The sequence below is a fragment of the Leucoraja erinacea genome, chromosome 13 (assembly GCF_028641065.1).
Source record: "Leucoraja erinacea ecotype New England chromosome 13, Leri_hhj_1, whole genome shotgun sequence".
Taxonomy (NCBI): Eukaryota; Metazoa; Chordata; class Chondrichthyes; order Rajiformes; family Rajidae; genus Leucoraja; species Leucoraja erinaceus.
Genome location: NC_073389.1, coordinates 54,572,310 through 54,594,492, shown reverse-complemented (window position 1 = coordinate 54,594,492; position 22,183 = coordinate 54,572,310). Strand labels below are relative to the sequence as shown.

At 50.2% G+C, this 22,183-nt stretch overlaps 1 protein-coding gene across 1 annotated transcript in view; it reads left to right on the top strand.

The window, feature by feature from the left end:
- fgf9 (fibroblast growth factor 9) overlaps positions 1 to 15,079 on the top strand; it is a 20,268-nt gene extending 5,189 nt beyond the window's left edge. Inside the window, exons 2-4 of the mRNA XM_055645279.1 lie at positions 7,480 to 7,653; positions 11,753 to 11,856; positions 13,330 to 15,079. Coding sequence (XP_055501254.1) covers positions 7,530 to 7,653; positions 11,753 to 11,856; positions 13,330 to 13,518 — 417 coding nt within the window. The 5' untranslated portion in view covers positions 7,480 to 7,529 and the 3' untranslated portion in view covers positions 13,519 to 15,079. The remainder of the gene's footprint in view (positions 1 to 7,479; positions 7,654 to 11,752; positions 11,857 to 13,329) is intronic.
- Positions 15,080 to 22,183: the final 7,104 nt, after the last annotated feature.

The following is a 22,183-nucleotide window of genomic DNA, read 5'->3' as shown; positions in this document are numbered from 1 at the left end:
CGTTGCTTGATGTATGCGGGTGCTGAGAGAAAGACTCAAAGAGCGCCCACGGCAAAATACTAGGGAGAGATTCATGTTTGACCCAGATACAGGAATTGTTTCACGAAGTAACGGGAATTGTGGAGAAAGGGAACGGTAGTGAGATCTCGCCTACGTGATTTTGTAAGATGTCTGCCGGAAATGTTTTTATTCTGAAAAAGTAAGATGTGGTTACAAGAGATCTTGTCTGATTGAAACAGATACGCATTGTTAAGGGCGTGGACACGCTAGAGGCAGGAAACGGTTCTGTTTCCGACCTGGTTGGGGGGAGTCCAGAACCAGGGGCCAACAGTTTAAGAATAGGGGTAAGCCATTAGAACAGAGACGACGGAAAAAAAAATTCTCACAGAGATTTGTGAGTCTGTGGAATTCTCTGCCTCAGAGGGCAATGGAGGCAGATTCTTTGGATGCTTTCAGATTAGATTAGATTAGATTTGTTTATTGTCATTCAGACCTTTCGGTCTGGACGAAATTTCGTTTCCCTGCAGTCATACATATAATAAAAAATGACAAAAACACATAATCAACACAAGTTTAGCATCCACCACAGTGAGTTCACCAAACACCTCCTCACTGTGATGGAAGGCAAAATCTTAAAGTCTCTGACTCTTCCCTCTTTGTTCTCCCTCTGTGCCGAGACGATCCAGGCGCCAGATGTTGTGACCCCACCGGGTGATGGTAAATCCTGCGGCTCAACCGTGCTCCGCGAACGGGCCGGTTCAAACTCCGCGGGTGGTTGCTGCCGTCACCACAGCTCCAAGGCCGCCATTAGGCCTCGGCGCAGACGGAGACGGGGACGGAGAATACGACAGAAAAAAAGTCGCATCCCCCGAAGGAAGAGACCAAAACATGTTTCTCCCACCCCACCCACACACACACACAACTTAATAAAACAAAATTAATAATAATAAATAAATCTTATTTATATAGCACATTTTTAGTCAACTTGCATTGACCCCAAAGTGCTTCACATAATTACATTACATTTACACACAGGCAAAGGTGGGTGAAGTGTCTTGCCCCAAGGACACAACGACAGTATGCACTCCAAGCGGGATTCGAACCGGCTACCTTCCGGTCGCCAGCCGAACACTTAGCCCATTGTGCCATCTGTCGTCCCTAAAATTAACTAAAACATGACAAGGAACAAAGAGAAAGAAAAAAAACCAGACGGATTGCAGGTGGGCTGCAGCTGTTAAGCCAGCGCCGCCATCAGAGGACGCCATCAAGAGAGAGCTAGATGGGTCTCATAAACATAGCGGAGTCAGGGGATATGGGGAGAAGGCAGGAACGGGGTACTGATTGTGGATGATCAGCCATGATCACATTGAATGGCGGTGCTGGCTCGAAGGGCCAAATGGTCTCTACTCCTGCACCTATTGTCTATTGTCTATTGATATAGATTATAGTTCAGCACAGTTGCGCAGCAGTAGAGTTGCATCCGTACAGCGCTTACAGCACCAGAGACCCAGGTTAGATCCTGGCTACGGGTGCTGTCTGTGTGGAGATTGTACGTTCTCCCCGTGGCCTGAGTGGGTTTTCTCCGGGTGCTCCGGCTTCCTCCCACACTCCAAAGACGTACAGGTTTGCAGGTTAATCGACTTGGTACAAATGTAGGATAGTGTTAATTGTGTGTTGCCTCACTCTGACAATGGAGGTGGCCAATGGCAGAAAGGTCGGTGTGGGAATGGGAGAGGGAGGTAAAGTGTTTGGCAACTGGGAGGTCAGGTACATCCAGGTCCAGGCGGACTGAGCGAAGGTGCTCAACAAAACGATCGACTAGTCTCCGTTTGGTCTCGCCGATGTCCAAGATGAACTGAGTGGACTTTACTGTCAGAAGCACAAGTATAGAGATAGTCTGGCTTCCAGCAGCATCACAGATGCAGACACATAACACACAGAGACATCAATTATATAGAAATGACACATACATTTTGCAAGACAGTAAAAATAATAAGTCTGTGCAAAAAAACTTGCTAAGTATGTTTTGCAACATATGAGGAATTTCATTTGCCAAGTCAGTCATACAGATAAAAGCAACGGGACACACAAAACTATTGAGAGAGTGCAGCGTAGGTTCACCAGGTTAATTCCCGGGATGGCGGGACTGTCATATGCTGAGAGAATGGAGCGGCTGGGCTTGTACACTCTGGAGTTTAGAAGGATGAGAGGGCATCTTATTGAAACATATAAGATTGTTAAGGGTTTGGACACGCTAGAGGCAGGAAACATGTTCCCGATGTTGGGGGAGTCCAGAACCAGGGGCCACACACAGTTTAAGAATAAGGGGTAAGCCATTTAGAACGGAGACGAGGAAACACTTTTTCTCACAGAGAGTTGTGAGTCTGTGGAATTCTCTGCTTCAGAGGGCGGTGGAGGCCGGTTCTCTGGATGCTTTCAAGAGAGCTAGATAGGGCTCTTAAAGATAGCGGAGTCAGGGGATATGGGGAGAAGGCAGGAACTGTTTATTAACACACACTAAAAAAACAAAAAAAAACGAAGGATCAAACAGACTGTTGGCGGGGCTGCCAATCGTGCGGCGGCCCCTGGTGGTGATATGATCTGGATGGAGTGGAAGTGGAGAGGATGTTTCCACTAGTGGGAGAGTCTAGGACCAGAGGTCACAGCCTCAGAATTAAAGGACGTTCTTTTAGGAAGGAGATGAGCAGAAATGTCTTTAGAGGGTGGTGAATCTGTGGAATTCTCAGAAGGCTGTGGAGACCATCAATGGATATTTTAAAGGCAGAAATAGATACATGTTTGATTCGTACGGATGTCAGAGATTGTGGGGAGAAGGCAGGAGAAAGGGGTTAGGAGCGAGGGAGAGATAGATCTGGCATGATTGAATGGCGGAGTAGACATGATGGGCTGCATGGCTTAATTCTACACCAATCACTTTTGACCTAATGACCTTACGGTCTGGTTTCCTCCCACACTCCACAGGTTTGTAGGTTAATTGGCTTGGTGTAAATGTAAGTTGTCCCTAGTGTGTGTAGGATAGTGTTAGTGTGCGGGGATCGCTGGTCGGCACGGACTCGGTGGGCCGAAGGGCCTGTTTCCGTGCTGTATCTCTGAACTAAACTAAACACTAATAGCACACAAATGCTGCATCCCACACACTGCCGGCTCACGTGCTGGAACAAATCTCCCGTGAATGGCCTCCCCTCCCCTCGACCCCCCTCCCCTCTCCCTCCTCCCCTTCCTTCCCTCCCCCCTCCCCCCCCTCACTCCCCTCCCCCTCACTCCCCTCACTACCCCCGCCTACCCCCTTCCTCCCCTCCCGCTCCCTCCCTCTCCCTCCCCTCCCCCCCCCCCATCTCCCTCTCTTCCCCTACCTCCCCCCCCCTCCCTCCGCTTCCCCCTCCTCTCCCCCTCCCCCTCCCTCCCTCCCCTCCCTCCCCTCCCCCTCCCTCCACTCCGCTGTACCAGGCCCTCTCTCTCTCTCACCCTGGCAAATGTTGACAGATTCCCTTGTAGGAAGGAACTGCAGGCGTTGGTTGACACCGAAGATAGACACAAAAGCTGGAGTAACTCAGTGGATCAGGCAGCTTCATTGGAGAAAATGAATAGGTGACGTTTTGGGTCGAGACCCTTCATCAGACTTGACAGATCCTTGATCAGTACGGATGTCGGGGGTTATGGGGAGAAGGCAGGAGAATGGGGTTAGACAATAGACAATAGGTGCAGGAGTAGGCCATTCGGCCCTTCGAGCCAGCACCGCCATTCAATGTGATCATGGCTGATCATCCCCAATCAGTACCCCGTTCCTGCCTTCCCCCCATATCCCCTGACTCCACTATTTTTAAGAGCCCTATCTAGCTCTCTCTTGAAAGCATCCAGAGAACCGGCCTCCACCGCCCTCTGAGGCAGAGAATTCCACAGACTCACCACTCTCTGTGAGAAAAAGTGTTTACTCGTCTCCGTTCTAAACGGCTACCCCTTATTCTTAAACTGTGTGGCCCCTGGTTCTGGACCCCCCCAACATCGGGAACATGTTTCCTGCCTCTAGGGTGTCCAAACCCTTAATAATCTTATATGTTTCAATAAGATTCCCTCTCATCCTTCTAAACTCCAGAGTGTACGAGCCCAGCCGCTCCATTACTCGGCATATGACAGGATAGAATGGCGGAGTAGAGTGGATGGGCCGAACGGCCTAATTCTGCTCCTATGACTTTATGAAGGTTCCCAGGTGGGGCAGGGGGCAGGGGGCAGGGGTCAGGGGGGCAGGGGGCAGGGTTAATCCCCGTTTAGCAGCTCTGTCTATCGGTCGACATTGTGAGTTCTCAGCCTCTACAAATGACCCTGCATAAGATGTGTTTACTTGAAGCAGAGGACAGGCTGATTGTTAATCACGATGAGGAACACATCACTGGCTCTGTGCATCATATAAATATCATTGTCACTGAGTAACCAACAATAATATTTGGCTGTGGGTAGATGCGCACCGTCTTGGGGAGTGAATGATCGCGCGGGGCCGGTCGTGGGGGGAGAAGGAGAGAGAGAAAGAGCCAGGGAAGAGGCATCTATTGTGATGACACGAGGGCTTGTACCAGGAGCCCACTGGACTGTGCGCTGCCTCACTGCGCTGCTGCTCTTAGTAAACGCCCGGGAGATGGTGTCGGACGCAGCCAGGGTGAATCACAAAGGTGCAGCGAGAAGCCAGGGCTGGAGGAACGGCCTGCAGAAGCACAAGGCCAAGTGGCAAGGTAGGGGTGAGGGGCAAGGGGCAGGGTGAGAGTGGCTGGACACTGCTGGTCTGGGATGGTCACGGCTGGTCTGGGCTGGACATGGCTGGTCTCGGCTGGACACGGCTGGTCTGGGCTGGACACGGCTGGTCTGGGCTGGACACGGCTCGTGTGGACAGGGCTGGTCTGGGCTGGACACGGCTGGTCTGGGCTGGACACGGCTGGTCTGGGCTGGACACTGATGGTCTGGGCTGGACACTGATGGTCTGGGCTGGACAGGGCTGGTCTGGGCTGGACACGGCTGGTCTGGGCTGGACACTAATGGTCTGGGCTGGACACTGATGGTCTGAGCTGGACACGGCTGGTCTGGGCTGGACACGGCTGGTCTGGGCTGGACACGGCTGGTCTGGGCTGGACACGGCTGGTCTGGGCTGGACACGGCTGGTCTGGGCTGGACACGGCTGGTCTGGGCTGGACACTGATGGTCTGGGCTGGACACGGCTGGTCTGGGCTGGACACTGATGGTCTGGGCTGGACACTGATGGTCTGAGCTGGACACGGCTGGTCTGGGCTGGACACTGATGGTCTGGGCTGGACACTGATGGTCTGAGCTGGACACGGCTGGTCTGGGCTGGACACTGATGGTCTGGGCTGGTCACGGCTGGTCTGAGCTGGACACGGCTGGTCTGGGCTGGACACGGCTGGTCTGGGCTGGACACGGCTGGTCTGGGCTGGACACGGATGGTCTGGGCTGGACACTGATGGTCTGAGCTGGACACGGCTGGTCTGGGCTGGACACGGATGGTCTGGGCTGGACACGGCTGGTCTGGGCTGGACACGGCTGGTCTGGGATGCTCAAGGCTTCTGCCTAGTAAAAACGTACCACTATTTATACTAAAGCTACAGTAGTTAACATGCAGACCTGCACGCCTTTGGAGTTTGCGAAGAAACCGGAGCACCCGGAGAAAACCCGCGCAGGTCACGGGGAGAACGTGCACACTCCGTACAGACAGCACCCGTAGTCAGGATGGAACCCGGGTCTCTGGCGCTGTGAGGCAGCAGCTCTACCTGATGCACCACCTTGCTGCCCAGTAGAAGTATATAAAATGCCTAATCACCTAATTATAGGAAGGATGTCAACAAAATAGAGAGAGTACAGAGGAGATTTACTAGAATGTTGCCTGGGTTTCAACAACTAAGTTACAGAGAAAGGTTGAACAAGTTAGGGCTTTATTCTTTGGAGCGCAGAAGGTTAAGGGGGGACTTGATAGAGTTTTTTTAAATGATGAGAGGGATAGACAGAGTTGATGTGGACAAGCTTTTCCCACTGAGAGTAGGGAAGATTCAAACAAGAGGACATGACTTGAGAATTAAGGGACAGAAGTTTAAGGGTAACATGAGGGGGAACTTCTTTACTCAGAGAGTGGTAGCTGTGTGGAATGAGCTTCCAGTGAAGGTGGTGGAGGCAGGTTCGTTTTTATCATTTAAAAATAAATTGGATAGTTATATGGACGGGAAGGGAATGGAGGATTATGGTCTGAGCGCAGGTGTATGGGACTAGGGGAGAATATGTGTTCGGCACGGACTATAAGGGTCGAGATGGCCTGTTTCCGTGCTGTAATTGTTATATGTTATATGGTTAAAATGACGAGAGGTGTAGATAAGGTAGACATTCAGAACCTGCATCCTGGAGGGGGGAGGGGAGGATATCTCGAAGACTAGAGGGCACAGCTTTAAGGTGAGAGTGGCAAAGTTTAAAGGAGCTGTGTGTTTTACACGGGGGGGGGGGGGGGGGGGGGGTGCGCTGGAACGCGCTGCCGGGGGGGGGGGGGGGGGGGGGGGGGGGGTGGAGGCAGATACGACTGTGGTGTTTAAGAGGCTGTTGGACGGGCACATGGATATGCTGGGAATGGAGGGATATGGATCACATGCAGGCAGGGAAGATTAACTTGGTATCGTGTCCAGCACAGACATTGTGGGCCGAAGGGCCTTTTCTGTCTTCAATCAACCAGCTGTTTCCCCAACTATTTGACACGGCCTCCCGTTCCTTTTTCATTAACGTGTTAACCTGCAACTATCGACAATAGGTGCAGGAGGAGACCATTCGGCCCTTCGAGCCAGCACCACAATTCAATGTGATCATGGCTGATCATCCCCAATCAGTGCCCCATTCCTGCCTTCTCCCCCATATCCCCTGACTCCGCTATCTTTAAGAGCCCTATCTAGCTCTCTCTCTAAAGTATCCAGAGAACCGGCCTCCACCGCCCTCTGAGGCAGAGAATTCCACACTCACCACCCTCTGTGGCCCCTGGTTCTGGACTCCCCCAACATCAGGAACATGTTTCCTGCCTCCAGCGTGTCCAAATCCTTAATGATTTATATGTTTCAATAAGATCTCCTCTCATCCTTCTAAACTCGAGAATATACAAGCCCAGCCGCTCCATTCTCTCAGCATATGACAGTCCCGCCATCCCGCGAATCAACCTGATGAACACACGCTGCACTCCTTCACCAGCAAGAATATCCTTCCGCAAATTACGGGACCAAAACTGCGCACAATACTCCAGGTGTGGTCTCACTAGGGCTCGGTATAACTGCAGAAGGACCACTTTGCTCCTAGACTCGACTCCTCTTGTTATGAAGGCCAACATGCCATTCACTTTCTTCACTGCCTGCTGTACCTGCATGCTTCCTTTCATTGACTGCCGAACTCTGAGAGTAACGCTCTCTCCCCTGCCCTGCTTCTCTCCCCCAGGGTCGGACGCCACGTTGCTCCCCTCCCCGTGGGGCAAGGACGAGCACGGGATGTCCTGGATGAGGAAGGGAGCAGGTGAGCAGCGGTTCCTCTACTGCAGGGTGGGAATCGGATTCCACCTCCAGATACTTCCCAGTGGCCGAGTCAACGGGACCCACGAGAGCAGTCAGTACGGTAAGTGACGACTGGTGGCTTGGGCTTGGGAAAAGGGGAAGTACAACGGGATCTGGTGGTCCTTGTACATCAGTCTATGAAAGTAAGCATGTAGGTACAGCAAGCAGTGAAGAAAGCCAATGGCATGTTGGCCTTCCTAACAAGAGGAGTTGTGTATAGGAGCAAAGAGGTCGTTCTGCAGTTGTACAGGGCCCTAGTGAGACCACACCTGGAGTATTGTGTGCTGTTTTGGTCTCCCAATTTGAGGAAGGACATTCTTGCTATTGAGGGAGTGCAGCGTAGGTTTACAAGGTTAATTCCCGGGATGGCGGGACTGTCTTATGCTGAGAGAATGGAGCAGCTCAGCATGCACACTCTGGAGTTTAGACGGATGAGAGGGGATCTAATTGAAACATATAAGATTATTAAGGGTTTGGACGTGCTAGAGGCAGGAAACATGTTCCCGATGTTGGGGGAGTCCAGAACCAGGGGTCACAGTTTACGAATAAGGAGTAAGCCATTTAGAACGGAGACGAGGAAACACTTTTTCTCACAGAGATTGGTGAGTCTGTGGAATTTTCTGCCTCAGAGGGCGGTGGAGGCCGGTTCTCTGGATGCTTTCAAGAGAGAGCTAGATAGGGCTCTTAAAGATAGCGGAGTCAGGGGAGATGGGGAGAAGGCAGGAACGGGGTACTGATTGGGGACGATCAGCCATGATCACATTGAATGGCGGTGCTGGCTCGAAGGGCCGAATGGCCTACTCCTGCACCTATTGTCTATTGGTGCCCTACACTTCCCCGTCAACCAGCCACCCCAGCAGCCATCTCATAGTACCAGACACCCCTCGTCGACCTGGATCCTATGCATGTCGAGTCATAGGTAGACAAAAAATGCTGGAGAAACTCAGCGGGTGAGGCAGTATATGTGGAGCGAAGGAATAGGTGACGTTTCGGGTCGAGACCCTTCCGGGTCTCGATCCGAAACGTCACCTAATCCTTCGGATGTCTCTACCCGAAACATCACCTATTCATTCGCTCCGTAGATGCTGCCTCACCCGCTGAGTTTCTCCAGCATTTTTGTCCACCTTCGATTTTTCCAGCATCTGCAGTTCTTTCTGAAACATGTCGATTCATAGTCAGAGTGATACAGTGTGGAAACAGGCCCTTCGGCCCAACCTGCCCACACTGGCCAACAATGTCCCAGCTATACTAGTCCCAACCTGCCTGCGTTTGGCCCATATCCCTCCAAACATTTTCCTGTCTGTTTCTTAAACGTTGGGATAGTCCCAGCCTCAACCACCTCCTCTGGCAGCTCGTTCCACACACCCACCACCCTCTGTGTGAAAAGGTTGCCCCTCAGGTTCTCATCTTTTCCCTCCCACCTTAAACCTATGGTTTTTAATTCCCCGATTCTGGGCATAAGACTGTGTGCATTAAAGATCTAGATATCTATTGTTGTACACAAGAAAATAACTGTTCCTTCATTCCCAATTTGACAATATCTCAAGTCAAGAGAATTTATTATCATGTGTTCCAAATAGGACAATGAAATTCTTGCTTTGCTTCAGCACAACAGAACATAGTAGGCATGAATACAGAACGGATCAGTGTGTCCATATACCATTATATAAATATACACACATCAATAAATAAGCAGATAAAGTGCAACTAAACAGATAATCGGCTATTAATGTTCAGAGTTTTGTTTCAGTTGAGTTTAATAGCCTGATGGTTGTGGGGAAGTAGCTATTCCTGAACCTGGACGTTGCAGTCTTCAGGCTCCTGTACCTTCTACCTGAAGGTAGCAGGGAGATGAGTGTATGGCCAGGATGGTGTGTGGGTCCTTGATGATGCCGTTAGGATGAATGTTTGCCTTTTACCTCTGAACATTAACAGTTTCATCAATTTGATGAGCCTATTAACTTCATTGTGTTGATGAAACTGTTTCATGTAATTAATTGCAGTCGCTCACTAACACCCTCCATGCTTGGAAGACCTGTGACCAACAACCAACCTCCCTTCCATTGACTCCATCTCCACCTCACGCTGCCTCGGCAAGGCCAGCAGCATCATCAAGGACCAGTCTCACCCCCGGCCACTCCCTCTTCTCCCCCCTCCCATCAGGCAAGAGGTACAGAAGTGTGAAAACAAACGCACACCTCCAGATTCAGGGACAGTTTCTTCCCAGCTGATATCAGGCAACTGAATCATCCCACCACAACCAGAGAGAGGTGTCCTGAACTACTATCTACCTCACTGGTGACCCTCGGACTATCTTTGATTGGATTTTACCTTGCACTAAATATTATTGGCTTCATCCTGTATCATGTATCAGTACATTGTGGACAAACCGATTGTAATCAAGTGGAGAAACTCAGCGGGTGCCGCAGCATCTATGGAGCGAAGGAAATAGGCGACGTTTCGGGCCGAAACCCTTCTTCAGAATTTCCAGCATCTGCAGTTCCTTGTTGAAGAGATTGTAATCATGTATTGTCTTCTCATTGACTGGGCAGCACACAACAAAACAACGCTCATTGTTCCTCCATTGACCAAGTCAGTGGGTATTATTAAGGCAGAGATAGATAGATTCTTGATTAGTGCAGATGTCAGGGGTTATGGGGATAACGCAGGAGAATGGGGTTAGGAGGGAGAGATAGATCAGCCGTGATTAAATGGCGGAGTAGACTTGATGGGCCGAATGGCCCAATTCTGCTCCTATCATAGAAACATAGAAAATAGGTGCAGGAGTAGGCCATTCGAGCCTGCACCATTCGCCATTCAATATGATCATGGCTGATCATCCAACTCAGTATCCCTGTACCTGCCTTCTCTCCATACCCCCTGATCCCTTTAGCCACAAGGGCCACATCTAACTCCCTCTTAAATATAGCCAATGAACTGTGTGGCCTCAACTACCCTCTGCGGCAGAGAGTTCCACAGATTCACCGCTCTCTGTGTGAAAGAAGTTTTCCTCATCTCGGTCCTAAAAGATTTCCCCCTTATCCTTAAACTATGACCCCTTGTCCTGGACTTCCCCAACATCAGGAACAATCTTCCTGCATCTAGCCTGTCCAACCCCTTAAGAATTTTGTAAGTTTCTATAAGATCCCCCCTCAATCTTTTAAATTCTAGCGAGTACAAACCGAGTCTATCCAGTCTTTCTTCATATGAAAGTCCTGACATCCCAGGAATCAGTCTGGTGAACCTTCTATGGCAAGAATGTCTTTCCTCAGATTAGGAGACCAAAACTGTACGCAATACTCCAGGTGTGGTCTCACCAAGACCCTGTACAACTGCAGTAGAACCTCCCTGCTCCTATACTCAAATCCTTTTGCTATGAATGCTAACATACCATTGGCTTTCTTCACTGCCTGCTGCACCTGCATGCCTACTTTCAATGACTGGTGTACCATGACACCCAGGTCTCGTTGCATCTCCCCCTTTCCTATTCGGCCACCATTCAGATAATAGTCTACTTTCCCGTTTTTGCCACCAAAATGGATAACCTCACATTTATCCACATTATACTGCATCTGCCATGCATTTGCCCACTCACCCAGCCTATCCAAGTCACCTTGCAGCCTCCTAGCATCCTCCTCACAGCTAACACTGCCCCCCAGCTTCGTGTCACCCACAAACTTGGAGATGTTGCATTCAATTCCCTCGTCCAGATCATTAATATATATCGTAAATAGCTGGGGTCCCAGAACTGAGCCTTGCGGTACCCCACTAGTCACTGCCTGCCATTGTGAAAAGGACCCGTTTACTCATACTCTTTGCTTCCTGTCTGCCAGCCAGTTCTCTATCCACATCAATACTGAACCCCCAATGCCGTGTGCTTTAAGTTTGTATACTAATCTCTTATGTGGGACCTTGTCGAAAGCTTTCCGAAAGTCCAGATATAAAACATCCACTGGTTCTCCCTTATCCACTCTACTAGTTACATCCTCGAAAATCCTCACTTACATCCTCACTTATGACCTACCTCGATAAACGAGTCCAAACAAAACTAAACCAAACGCTGCTGTAGACCGTGCCGTCCGCCAGTGTCGTGCGTGTTACTGTGACCCTCCTGTTGTATCGTCTCTGTATTCATGGCTGCTCACCGCTGTCTCCGGCAGGTGTCATGGAGTTCTTCTCCATCCAGGTTGGCATCGTCTGCATTCGGGCCGTGGCCAGTCAGCTGTTCCTCGCCATCACCAGCCGGGGCAAGCTCTACGGTTCAGTAAGTGTCGCCACACCTCCTCACGCCCTCTCCACAACATGGAGCCAACCCTTGCCTTCAGCCCAGAGACCTCAACAATATCAGCCCGACTGTCGGTGCTCAGTATCCACAGTCTGCCTGCCTTCCTTAAAGCTGTTAGTCTACCTGGGGTCTAGTCCCTGCAGGTGTGGCTCTACCTATACAGTCCCTGCAGGTGTGAGTCTACCTGTGGTCCAGTCCCTGCAGGTGTGAGTCTACCTGTGGTCCAGTCCCTGAAGGTGCGAGTCTACCTGGGGTCCAGTCCCTGCAGGTGTGAGTCTACCTGTACAGTCCCTGAAGGCGTGAGTCTACCTGGGGTCCAGTCCCTGAAGGTGTGGCTCTACCTATACAGTCCCTGCAGGTGTGAGTCTAACTGGGGTACAGTTTTCGACTCCTCTGCCGGAAGAAAGAAAGAACCGCAGATGCTGGTTTATAGCAAAGATAAACACAGAGTGCTGGAGTAACTCAGCGGGTCAGGCAGCATCTGTGGAGAACATGGATAGGTGACGTTTCACAGAGTTTAAGAATAAGGGGTCGGCCATTGAGGACTGAGATGAGGAAAATCCTTTTCACCCAGAGAGTTGTGAGTGTGGAATTCTCTGCCGCAGAAGGCAGTGGAGGCCGATTCACTGATGCATTAGACAATAGACAACAGGTGCAGGAGGAGGCCATTCAGCCCTTCGAGCCAGCACCGCCATTCAATGTGATCCTGGCTGAACATCCACAATCAGTACCCCATTCAAGAGAGAGTTAGATTTAGCTCTTTGGGCTAACGGAGTCAAGGGGATATGGGGAGAAGGCAGGAACGGGGTACTGATTGTGGATGATCAGCCATGATCACATTGAATAGCGGTGCTGGCTCGAAGGGCCGAATGGCCTCCTCCTGCACCTATCTTTGTCTCTGTGTGCGTGACAACTCTTGCTTGTGTGTGGGTTGGCCTGTTGCCGTGTGTGGGCCTGTTGCCGTGTGTGGGCCTGTTGTGGGGCCTGTTGCTGTGTGTGTGTGGGCCTGTTGCCGTGTGTGGGCCTGTGTGTGTGTGCCCGTTGCCGTGTGTGGGCCTGTGTGTGTGTGTGTGGGCCTGTTGTTGTGTGTGGGCCTGTTGCCGTGTGTGGGCCTGTTGCCGTGTGTGGGCCTGTTGCCGTGTGTGTGTGTGTGGGGTCTGTTGCCGTGTGTGTGTGGGCCTGTTGCCGTGTGTGTGGGCCTGTTGCCGTGTGTGTGTGGGCCGTTGTGTGTGTGTGTGTGTGTGGCCTGTTGCCGTGTGGGGGCCTGTGTGGTGTGTGTGTGTGTGTGTGTGTGTGTGTGTGGGCCTGTGTGTGGGCCTGTTGCGTGTGTGGGCCTGTGTGTGTGTGTGTGTGTGTGTGTGTGGGCCTGTGTGTGCGTGTGTGGGCCTGTTGCCGTGTGTGGGCTTTATCGAGCAGTTGCCGCCATGCTGAAGCCTGACTTCTTGTGTGCAGGAGACCTTCAGTGAGGACTGCCTGTTCAAGGAGCAGATGGAGGAGAATTACTACAACACGTACTCGTCGCACACGCACCCGCGCCTGTACGTGGCGCTGACCAAGCGAGGAGCGGCCAAGATAGGAAGCAAGGCCCGCATGCACCACGCCAGCACCCACTTCATCCCGCGGCCGATCAAGGCCTCGTGACCAAGGCTGACCTGACCGCTCGCTCCTCATCACCACAGGCCCGACTGACAGTGTCAGTAACCCACGCACCCCTTTATTTAAACCTCCACCCTTGGCTGTCGGGGGCTGCAAGCTCACACACTGAGAGAAGGAAGAAGGACATTACTCTCTGTCTGCAGAGAATAGTTGGATCGTATTTAACTCTCAGTTTGCTCTGGTGGTGGGGATCTGAAAGACTTTGGCCGCTGTACTCGAGGGGCAGGAGCCAGGGATCCGGGGACCTGCAATCCCACCCGTGTGGGGAAGGGGCAGGGACTGCACCAACTTGCATTGTTCTACTGACACAAAGTTGCTTGATCTAACACTTGGCACAACACTGCAGGAAGCAGACCATCGACATGCATGGCGGCTCGGTTTGGGAACAGTTCTCACCAAGGCTGAAAGATTGAAAAGACTAGGCTTGTATTCACTGGAGTTTAGAAGGATGAGGGGTCGGGATCTTATAGAAACATATAACATTATAAAAGGACTGGACAAGCTAGATGCAGGAAAAATGCTCCCAATGTTGGGCGAGTCCAGAACCAGGGGCCACACACAGTCTTAGAATAAAGGGGAGGCCATTTAAGACTGAGGTGAGAAAAAACTTTTTCACCCAGAGAGTTGTGAATTTGTGGAATTCCCTGCCACAGAGGGCAGTGGAGGCCAAGTCACTGGATGGATTTAAGAGAGATAGATTGAGCTCTAGGGGCGAGTGGAGTCAAGGGATATGGGGAGAAGGCAGGCACGGGTTATTGATAGGGGACGATCAGCCATGATCACAATGAATGGCGGTGCTGGCTCGAAGGGCCGAATGGCCTACTCCTGCACCTATTTTCTATCCAAGCTTGAAAGCGTGCAGCACCAGACTCAGGAACAGCTTCTTCCCCTCTGTTTTCAGGCTTCTGAACGGTCCTTCCATAAGCTAGGGTACTGTCCGATTCACCTCTACCCCATTGCGGACATTGGACTTTGTCTGTGGAACTACAATGCTGAGACTATATCCTGCACTCTGTATCTTCCCCTTTGCTCCATCTGTTGGACTGGAGTTTGACTTGATGGTATTTATATGTAGTGCTATCTGGTCCAATGGATAGCGTGCAAAGCAAAGCCTTCAATGTGCCTCAGTACACGTGACATTAATAAACCTGAACCATTGTGTGGAAGAACATCTCCCAGGGCTCAGTTCCATCTCAGTGTTCCACATTGGGTTGTCAATGCAGGGTGAAAGTGAAAGCTGTGATTCCCAAAGAACCACCTCATCTGCATCTGAAAACCCGTCCAACGCCGGCTCTGCCAACAGCAAATGTCTCGCTCTGAAATCAGCCTTTGTTCCGAGAATCTCACAGAACTGTTCCTGCTCCAGGACTGGCACAGAAGAGATGGCATCGTGCTTTCCGGTCTATTGTTGCGATGTTTTTGTTGGCGCTGCCTCTTGAGCCGAACTGTGCCCCGTACATGTTATTGCTGGCAATACAAACGTTATTGGAGATAAATGTTGACGTTTAGGTTTCCAACTCAATATTTTTGTTCAACTCGTGCAATTGTTCTCAGGTAAAATAACTCTTCGCACAAGATGCAGTCGGTTGGCAGCTGGGGGGGGGGGGGGGGGTCTCTAATGGAAGGGGTCAGATCCTGGTAAAACACTCAAGGCAGGCAGGGCAGGCAGACATTACACTGAGCATGAAATGAGCAGGACTACGTGTGCCACAGCCCGATGTGACGAACATCTCTGGTCAAATCCAGGTGGTGTGCAGACATGATTGATGAGGGCCTCCCTTACGTCCTAATTTGAGGAAGGACATCCTTGTGATTGAGGCAGTGCAGCGTAGGTTCACGAGATTGATCCCTGGGATGGCGGGACTGTCATATGAGGAAAGATTGAAAAGACTAGGCTTGTATTCACTGGAGTTTAGAAGGATGAGGGAAACATATAAAATTATAAAAGGACTGGACAAGCTAGATGCAGGAAAAATGTTCCCAATGTTGGGCGAGTCCAGAACCAGGGGCCACGGTTTTAGAATAAAGGGGAGGTCATTTAAGACTGAGGTGAGAAAAAACTTTTTCACCCAGAGAGTTGTGAATTTTTGGAATTCCCTGCCACAGAGGGCAGTGGAGGCCAAATCACTGGATGGATTTAAGAGAGAGTTAGATAGAGCTCTAGGGGGCTAGTGAAGTCAAGGGATACGGGGTGAAGGCAGGCACGGGTTATTGATTGGAGACGATCAGCCATGATCACAATGAATGGCGATGCTGGCTCGAAGGGCCGAATGGTCTCCTCCTGCACCTATTTTCTATGTTTCCATGTCAGAAATTATTCCATGATCCACCTTCAACACATCCAAATCCCCCTAATTCAAGCTTTCCGTCCTGGGCCTCCTCCATGGCAAGAGTGAACCTCAGGCAAACAGAAAGGACAGCATTGAATATCCTACCTGGGCAGCTTACAGCCCGCAGGTATGAACAATGGGTGGCATAGTGGCAGACTTGCTGCTTTAAAGCCCTGTCCCACTGTACAAGTTCATTCAAGAGTTCTCCCGAGTTTCCCCTGATTCGAACTCGGGAGATTTGCGGTAATGGCCGCTCGTACATGTCGAAAAATGACCACGAGAGCCTTATTTCCTTCGCTCCATAGATGCTGCCTCACCCTCTGAGTTTCTCCAGCATTTTTGTATACCTTCGATTTTCCAGCATCTGCAGTTCCCTCTTAAAACAGCCGTTCTTTCTATACGTGCTCCAGTTTCATCCGAGACAGGTGGCCCTACGCCACAGAAGATAAGATCGCAGCTCTTGGGACAGAAAGGAAAAAAACAAAAATAGACAAATTTTAAAAAAACAAGACTGAAATAGCAGTGCCCTTGGCCTCCAGAACATAAATACAGTTCCCAAAACAAGCCGACATTCTTGGTGGGATAAAGATGTCAAAGTATTTCAGGAATGAGAAGCCACTTGGTGTGTACATTCCATGTCCCTTCCGAACCTAAATTAGTGACGTTTTGATAATTCTGCCGGCTGACCCTGGACTTCCAAAACAGACCCCGTTCCCACTGACGCAACTGTGTCTGCGTTTGATGGAATGAGAGGAAACCGTTTCATTCTTCAGATGCTTGGCGTGCTTTGAATTACAAACACAGCACTTGAGTGAGTTTTGAAGACGTGCGTAGAAACATAGACAATAGGTGCAGGAGTAGGCCATTCGGCCCTTCGAGCCTGCACCGCCATTCAACACGATCATTACTGATCGGGGGGGGAAGATTGCAACCTTCACCTGGTCCGCCCTGTTTCGACGAATGCAATCAACCCGGCGTGCACAATCAAATAAGATCAAATAGAACAAGTTGTCCCACAATTGTTTTCTTTTTTATGTACAGCACTTTGGTCAGCTTTGGTTGTTTTTAAGGTGCTTAACAAATAAAGTTATTATTATTATTATTATTATTACTGATCGGGGGGGCAGATTGCAACCTTCACGTGGTCCGCCCTGTTTCGACAAATGCAGCGTGCACAATCAAATAAGATCAAATAGAACAAGTTGTCCAGCATAGCCATACGCAAGAAGAAGAAGATATCTGATCATCCACAATCAGTGCCCCGTTCCTGCTTTCTCCCCTTGATTCCGTTGGCCCTAATAACCAAATCCAACTCTCTCTTGAAAACATCCAGTGAATCGGCCTCCACTACCTTCTGTAGCAGAGATACCACAGATTCACAACTCTCTGGGTGAAAAGGTTTTTCCTCATCTCAGTCCTAAGTGGCCTACCCCTTATTCTTAAACTGTGACCCCTGGTGCTGGACTCCCCCCAACATCGGGAACATGTTTCCTGCACCTAGCCTGTCCAATCCCTTAAGAACTTCATGTTTCTATAAGATCCCCTCCCAACCTTCTAAATTCCAGTGAATACAAGCCCAGTCGACCCATTCTTTCATTGTATGACAGTCCCGCCATCCCGGGAATTAACCTGGTGAACCTACGCTGCACTCCCTCAATAGCAAGAATGTCCTTCCTCAAATTAGGGGACCGAAACTGCGCACAATACTCCAGGTGTGGTCTCAGCAGGGCCCTGAACAACTGCTGACGGACCTCTTTGCTCCTAAACTCAAATCCTCTTGCAATGAACTCAGGGCTCGTCCTTGAGTTGGATCAAGTATAGGGAGAAAACACCATTAAGCAGTCGTTACGATGATCCCCACCTCACCAAAGATAGACACAAAATGCTGGAGTAACTCTGCGGGACAGGCAGCGTTTCTGGAGAGAAGGAATGGGTGACCCTTCTTCAGATTGTCGATTTAAATCAGCATCTGCGGTTCCTTCCTGCACACGCCCCCCCACCTCACCAACTGGGGAAGTCTGAGGAAGTGTCCGACCTGAAACATCATCTATCCATGTTCTCCACAGAAGTGTCCGACCTGAAACGTCATCTATCCATGTTCTCCACAGATGCTGCCTGACCCGCTGAGTTATGGTGCAGCAGCATCTATGGAGCTAAGGAAATAGGCAACGTTTCGGGCCGAAATCCTTCTGGAAATAGGCAACGTTTCGGGAAGAAACCCTTACGGGTTTCGCACCCAAAACGTTGCCTATTTCCTTAGCGCCATAGATGCTGCCTGACCCGCTGAGTTACTCCAGCACTGTGTGAAACGTCACCTATCCATGTTCTCCACAGATGCTGCCTGACCCGCTGAGTTACTCCAGCACTCTGTGAAACGTCACCTATCCATGTTCCCCACAGATGCTGCCTGACCCGCTGAGTTACTCCAGCACTCTGTGTCTATCTCCAACTCGTTTCTACGTCACTGAACCACTGCAAAATCTCCAGGTCCGCCCACGCTCAGTGCGGAAACAGGCCGTTCGGCCCAACTTGCCCATGCCAACCAACATGCCCCATCTACACTAATCGAACCTGCCTGCGTTTGGCCCATATCCCTCTCAACCTGCCCTATCCCCACACCAGTCCAAATGATTCTTAAACATTACGATAGCTTCCGCCTCAACTACCTCCTCCTGCAGCACGTCCCATGCACCCACCATCCGTAATTGTTGTGGTATAAATGTAAATTGTCCCAAGCTTGAGTAAGATAGTGTAAGTGCGCGTTGATCGCTGGCCAGCATGGACTCGATGGGCCAAAGAGCATCTCTAAACTACACTTAAGTAGAAACAGACACTCTGGAAACTTGATGGAGGAGAGGAGCCCTCATTAAAACAAACTAAAGTGTTAAAGGGATGGAGGGTTGACCAGGGGAGTTTCCTGAACGAGGAATGTGGGAGCAGAGTGCACAGCTTCCAGTAAACGCACCAACATGGAGGACAGGTTCGTTCTTCACCCAGAGGGGGGGATGAATCTTAGGTTTTCAATTCCAGGCGTTGGAGTCTTGGCCTTTGATTTTAGTGCAAAGAATTTGATCGATTTGTGAACATTAAAGTGAATCGAGTGATATAGAAACATAGAAATTAGGTGCAGGAGTAGAGGCCATTCAGCCCTTCGAGCCTGCACCCGCCATTCAATATGATCATGGCTGATCATCCAACTCAGTATCCCGTACCTGCCTTCTCTCCATACCCTCTGATGCCCTTGGCCACAAGGGCCACATCTAACTCCCCCTTAAATATAGCCAATGAACTGTGGCCTCGACTACCCTCTGCGGCAGAGAGTTCCAGAGATTCACCACTCTCTGTGTGAAAAAAGTTCTCCTCATCTCGGTTCTAAAGGATTTCCCCCTTATCCTTAAGCTGTGACCCCTTGTCCTGGACTTCCCCAACATCGGGAGCAATCTTCCTGCATCTAGCCTGTCCAACCCCTTAAGAATTTTGTAAGTCTGGATTTTGTATATATGCTGGAAAAGACGCTGAGAGATTAGATCAGCCACTCTTAAAATGAAGGGCAGGGCGATGAAAGGCTCACCTCGACTGTGTCTTGCGTCCGATCAAGGTAGCTTGGATGGAGATCCCAGGGTGATATCATCAAAAGGATTTCATTAACACATGGGCGATACAGTGGCGCAGCGGTAGAGTCGCTGCCTCACAGCGCCAGAGACCCGGGTTCGATCCCGACTACGGGTGCTGTCTGTACATTCTCCCCGCAACCTGCGTGGGCTTTCTCCCACATCCCAAAGTCGTGTGGGTTTGTAGGCTAATCGGCCCACCTGTGAATCACCCCCAGCGTGTATTGAGTGGATGAGAATGTGGGCTAACATAAAACTAGTGTGAATGGGTAGGGTCTCAGTGGGCCGAAGGGCCTGTTGCTATGTTGCATTGCTAAACTTTGCAGTAAAACATCATAAGACCTGGCACGTACATTAATACAGACATTAGAGGGGAAAGGTTATTGTCAAACAGCCAGGGCCATAGACAGGATAGACACAAAGTGCTGGAGTAACTCAGTGGGACAGGCATCATCTCTGGACAGAAGGAATGGGTGACGTTTCGGGGTCGAGACACTTCTTCACTCCCATAGACAGGGTGGTTAGGTTTGATTTTCTCTCGGGCAAGGGAGTCTAAAACCAGATGCCATCGATTTAAGGTGAGAGGGGAAATAAAGTTCAATTAAGTCTGAAGAAGGTCACTGACCCGAAACATAGTCTGTCCATTCCCTCCAGAGTTAGAAACATAGAAACATAGAAATTAGGTGCAGGAGTAGGCCATTCGGCCCATCGAGCCTGCACCGCCATTCAATATGATCATGGCTGATCATCCAACTCAGTATCCCGTACCTGCCTTCTCTCCATACCCCCTGATCCCCTTAGCCACAAGGGCCACATCTAACTCCCTCTTAAATATAGCCAATGAAGTGGCCTCAACTACCCTCTGTGGCAGAGAGTTCCAGATATTCCCCACTCTCTGCGTGAAAAAAAGTTCTTCTCATCTCGGTTTTAAAGGATTTCCCCTTTATCCTTAAGCTGTGACCCCTTGTCCTGGACTTCCCCAACATCGGGAACAATCTTCCTGCATCTAGCCTGTCCAACCCCTTAAGAATTTTGTAAGTTTCTATAAGATCCCCTCTCAATCTTCTAAATTCTAGAGAGTATAAACCAAGTCTATCCAGTCTTTCTTCATAAGACAGTCCTGACATCCCAGGAATCAGTCTGGTGAACCGTCTCTGCACTCCCTCTATGGCAATAATGTCCTTCCTCAGATTTGGAGACCAAAACTGTACGCAATACTCCAGGTGTGGTCTCACCAAGACCCTGTACAACTGCAGTAGAACCTCTCTGCTCCTATACTCAAATCCTTTTGCAATGAAAGCTAACATACCATTCGCTTTCTTTACTGCCTGCTGCACCTGCAATGCCTACCTTCAATGACTGGTGTACCATGCCACCCAGGTCTCGCTGCATCCCCCCCTTACCTAATCGGCCCGCATTCAGATAATAGTCTGCTTTCCTGTTTTGCCACCAAAATGGATAACCTCACATTTATCCACATTATACTGCATCTGCCAAACATTTGCCCACTCACCCAGCCTATCCAAGTCACCTTGCAGTCTCCTAGCATCCTCCTCACAGCTAACACTGCCCCCCAGCTTAGTGTCATCCGCAAACTTGGAGATATTGCCTTCAGAGTTGCTGCCTGACCCGCTGAGGTACTCCAGCACTTTGTGTTTTATATCAGTCAGGCCCCAGCCACACATCCAGAGGCCGTGCTGGCTCCCATCCAGATTCATCGATCACCGTGGGAATCCTAGTTCCCATCCCGTCATTGTCGGTACATGTGACAATTAAACACTCCAGACTTGACTTCTTCTCTCAAAAACGTTGCAACACATCCATCGACAAGTCCAGGACGTTGCCTATTTCCTTAGCACAATAGATGCTGCCTGACCCGCTGAGTTACTCCAGCACTCTGTGAAACGTCACCTATCCATGTTCTCCACAGATGTTGCCTGACCCGCTGAGTTACTCCAGCACTTACCCATTTACTTTTGATTTGTTTAGTTTAGATATACAGCGCGGAAACAGGCCCTTCGGCCCACCGAGTCTACGCCGACCAGCGATCCCCGCACATGAACACTGTCCTACACACACACTAGGGACATTTAGCTAATTACAAACCTGCACGTCTTTGGATTGTGGGAGGAAACTGAAGATCCTGGAGAAAACCCACGCAGGTCACGGGGAGAACGTGCAAACTCCGTACAGACAGCACCCGTACCCGGGTCTCCGGCGTTGTGAGGCAGCAACTCTACCGCTGCGCCACCGTGCCTTCTCTACATAACCCCTGACACCAGTACTGATCAAGAACCTATCTATCTCTGCCTTAAAAATATCCACTGACTTGTGGCCTCCACAGCCGTCTGTGGCAATGAATTCCACAGATTCACCACCCTCTGACTCAAGAAACTCTCCTTCCTAAAGGAACGCCATTTAATTCTGAGGCTGTGACCTCTGGTCCTAGACTCTCCCACTAGTGGAAACATCCTCTCCACATCCACTCTATCCAGGCTTGTCATAACCATATAACAATTACAGCACGGAAACAGGCCATCTCGGCCCTACAAGTCCATGCCGAACAAATGTTTTTCCCCCTTAGTCCCACCTGCCTGCACTTGTACCATAACCCTCCATTCCCTTCTCATCCATATGCCTATCCAATTTATTTTTAAATACCAATGAACCTGCCTCCACCACTTCCACTGGGAGCTCATTCCACACCGC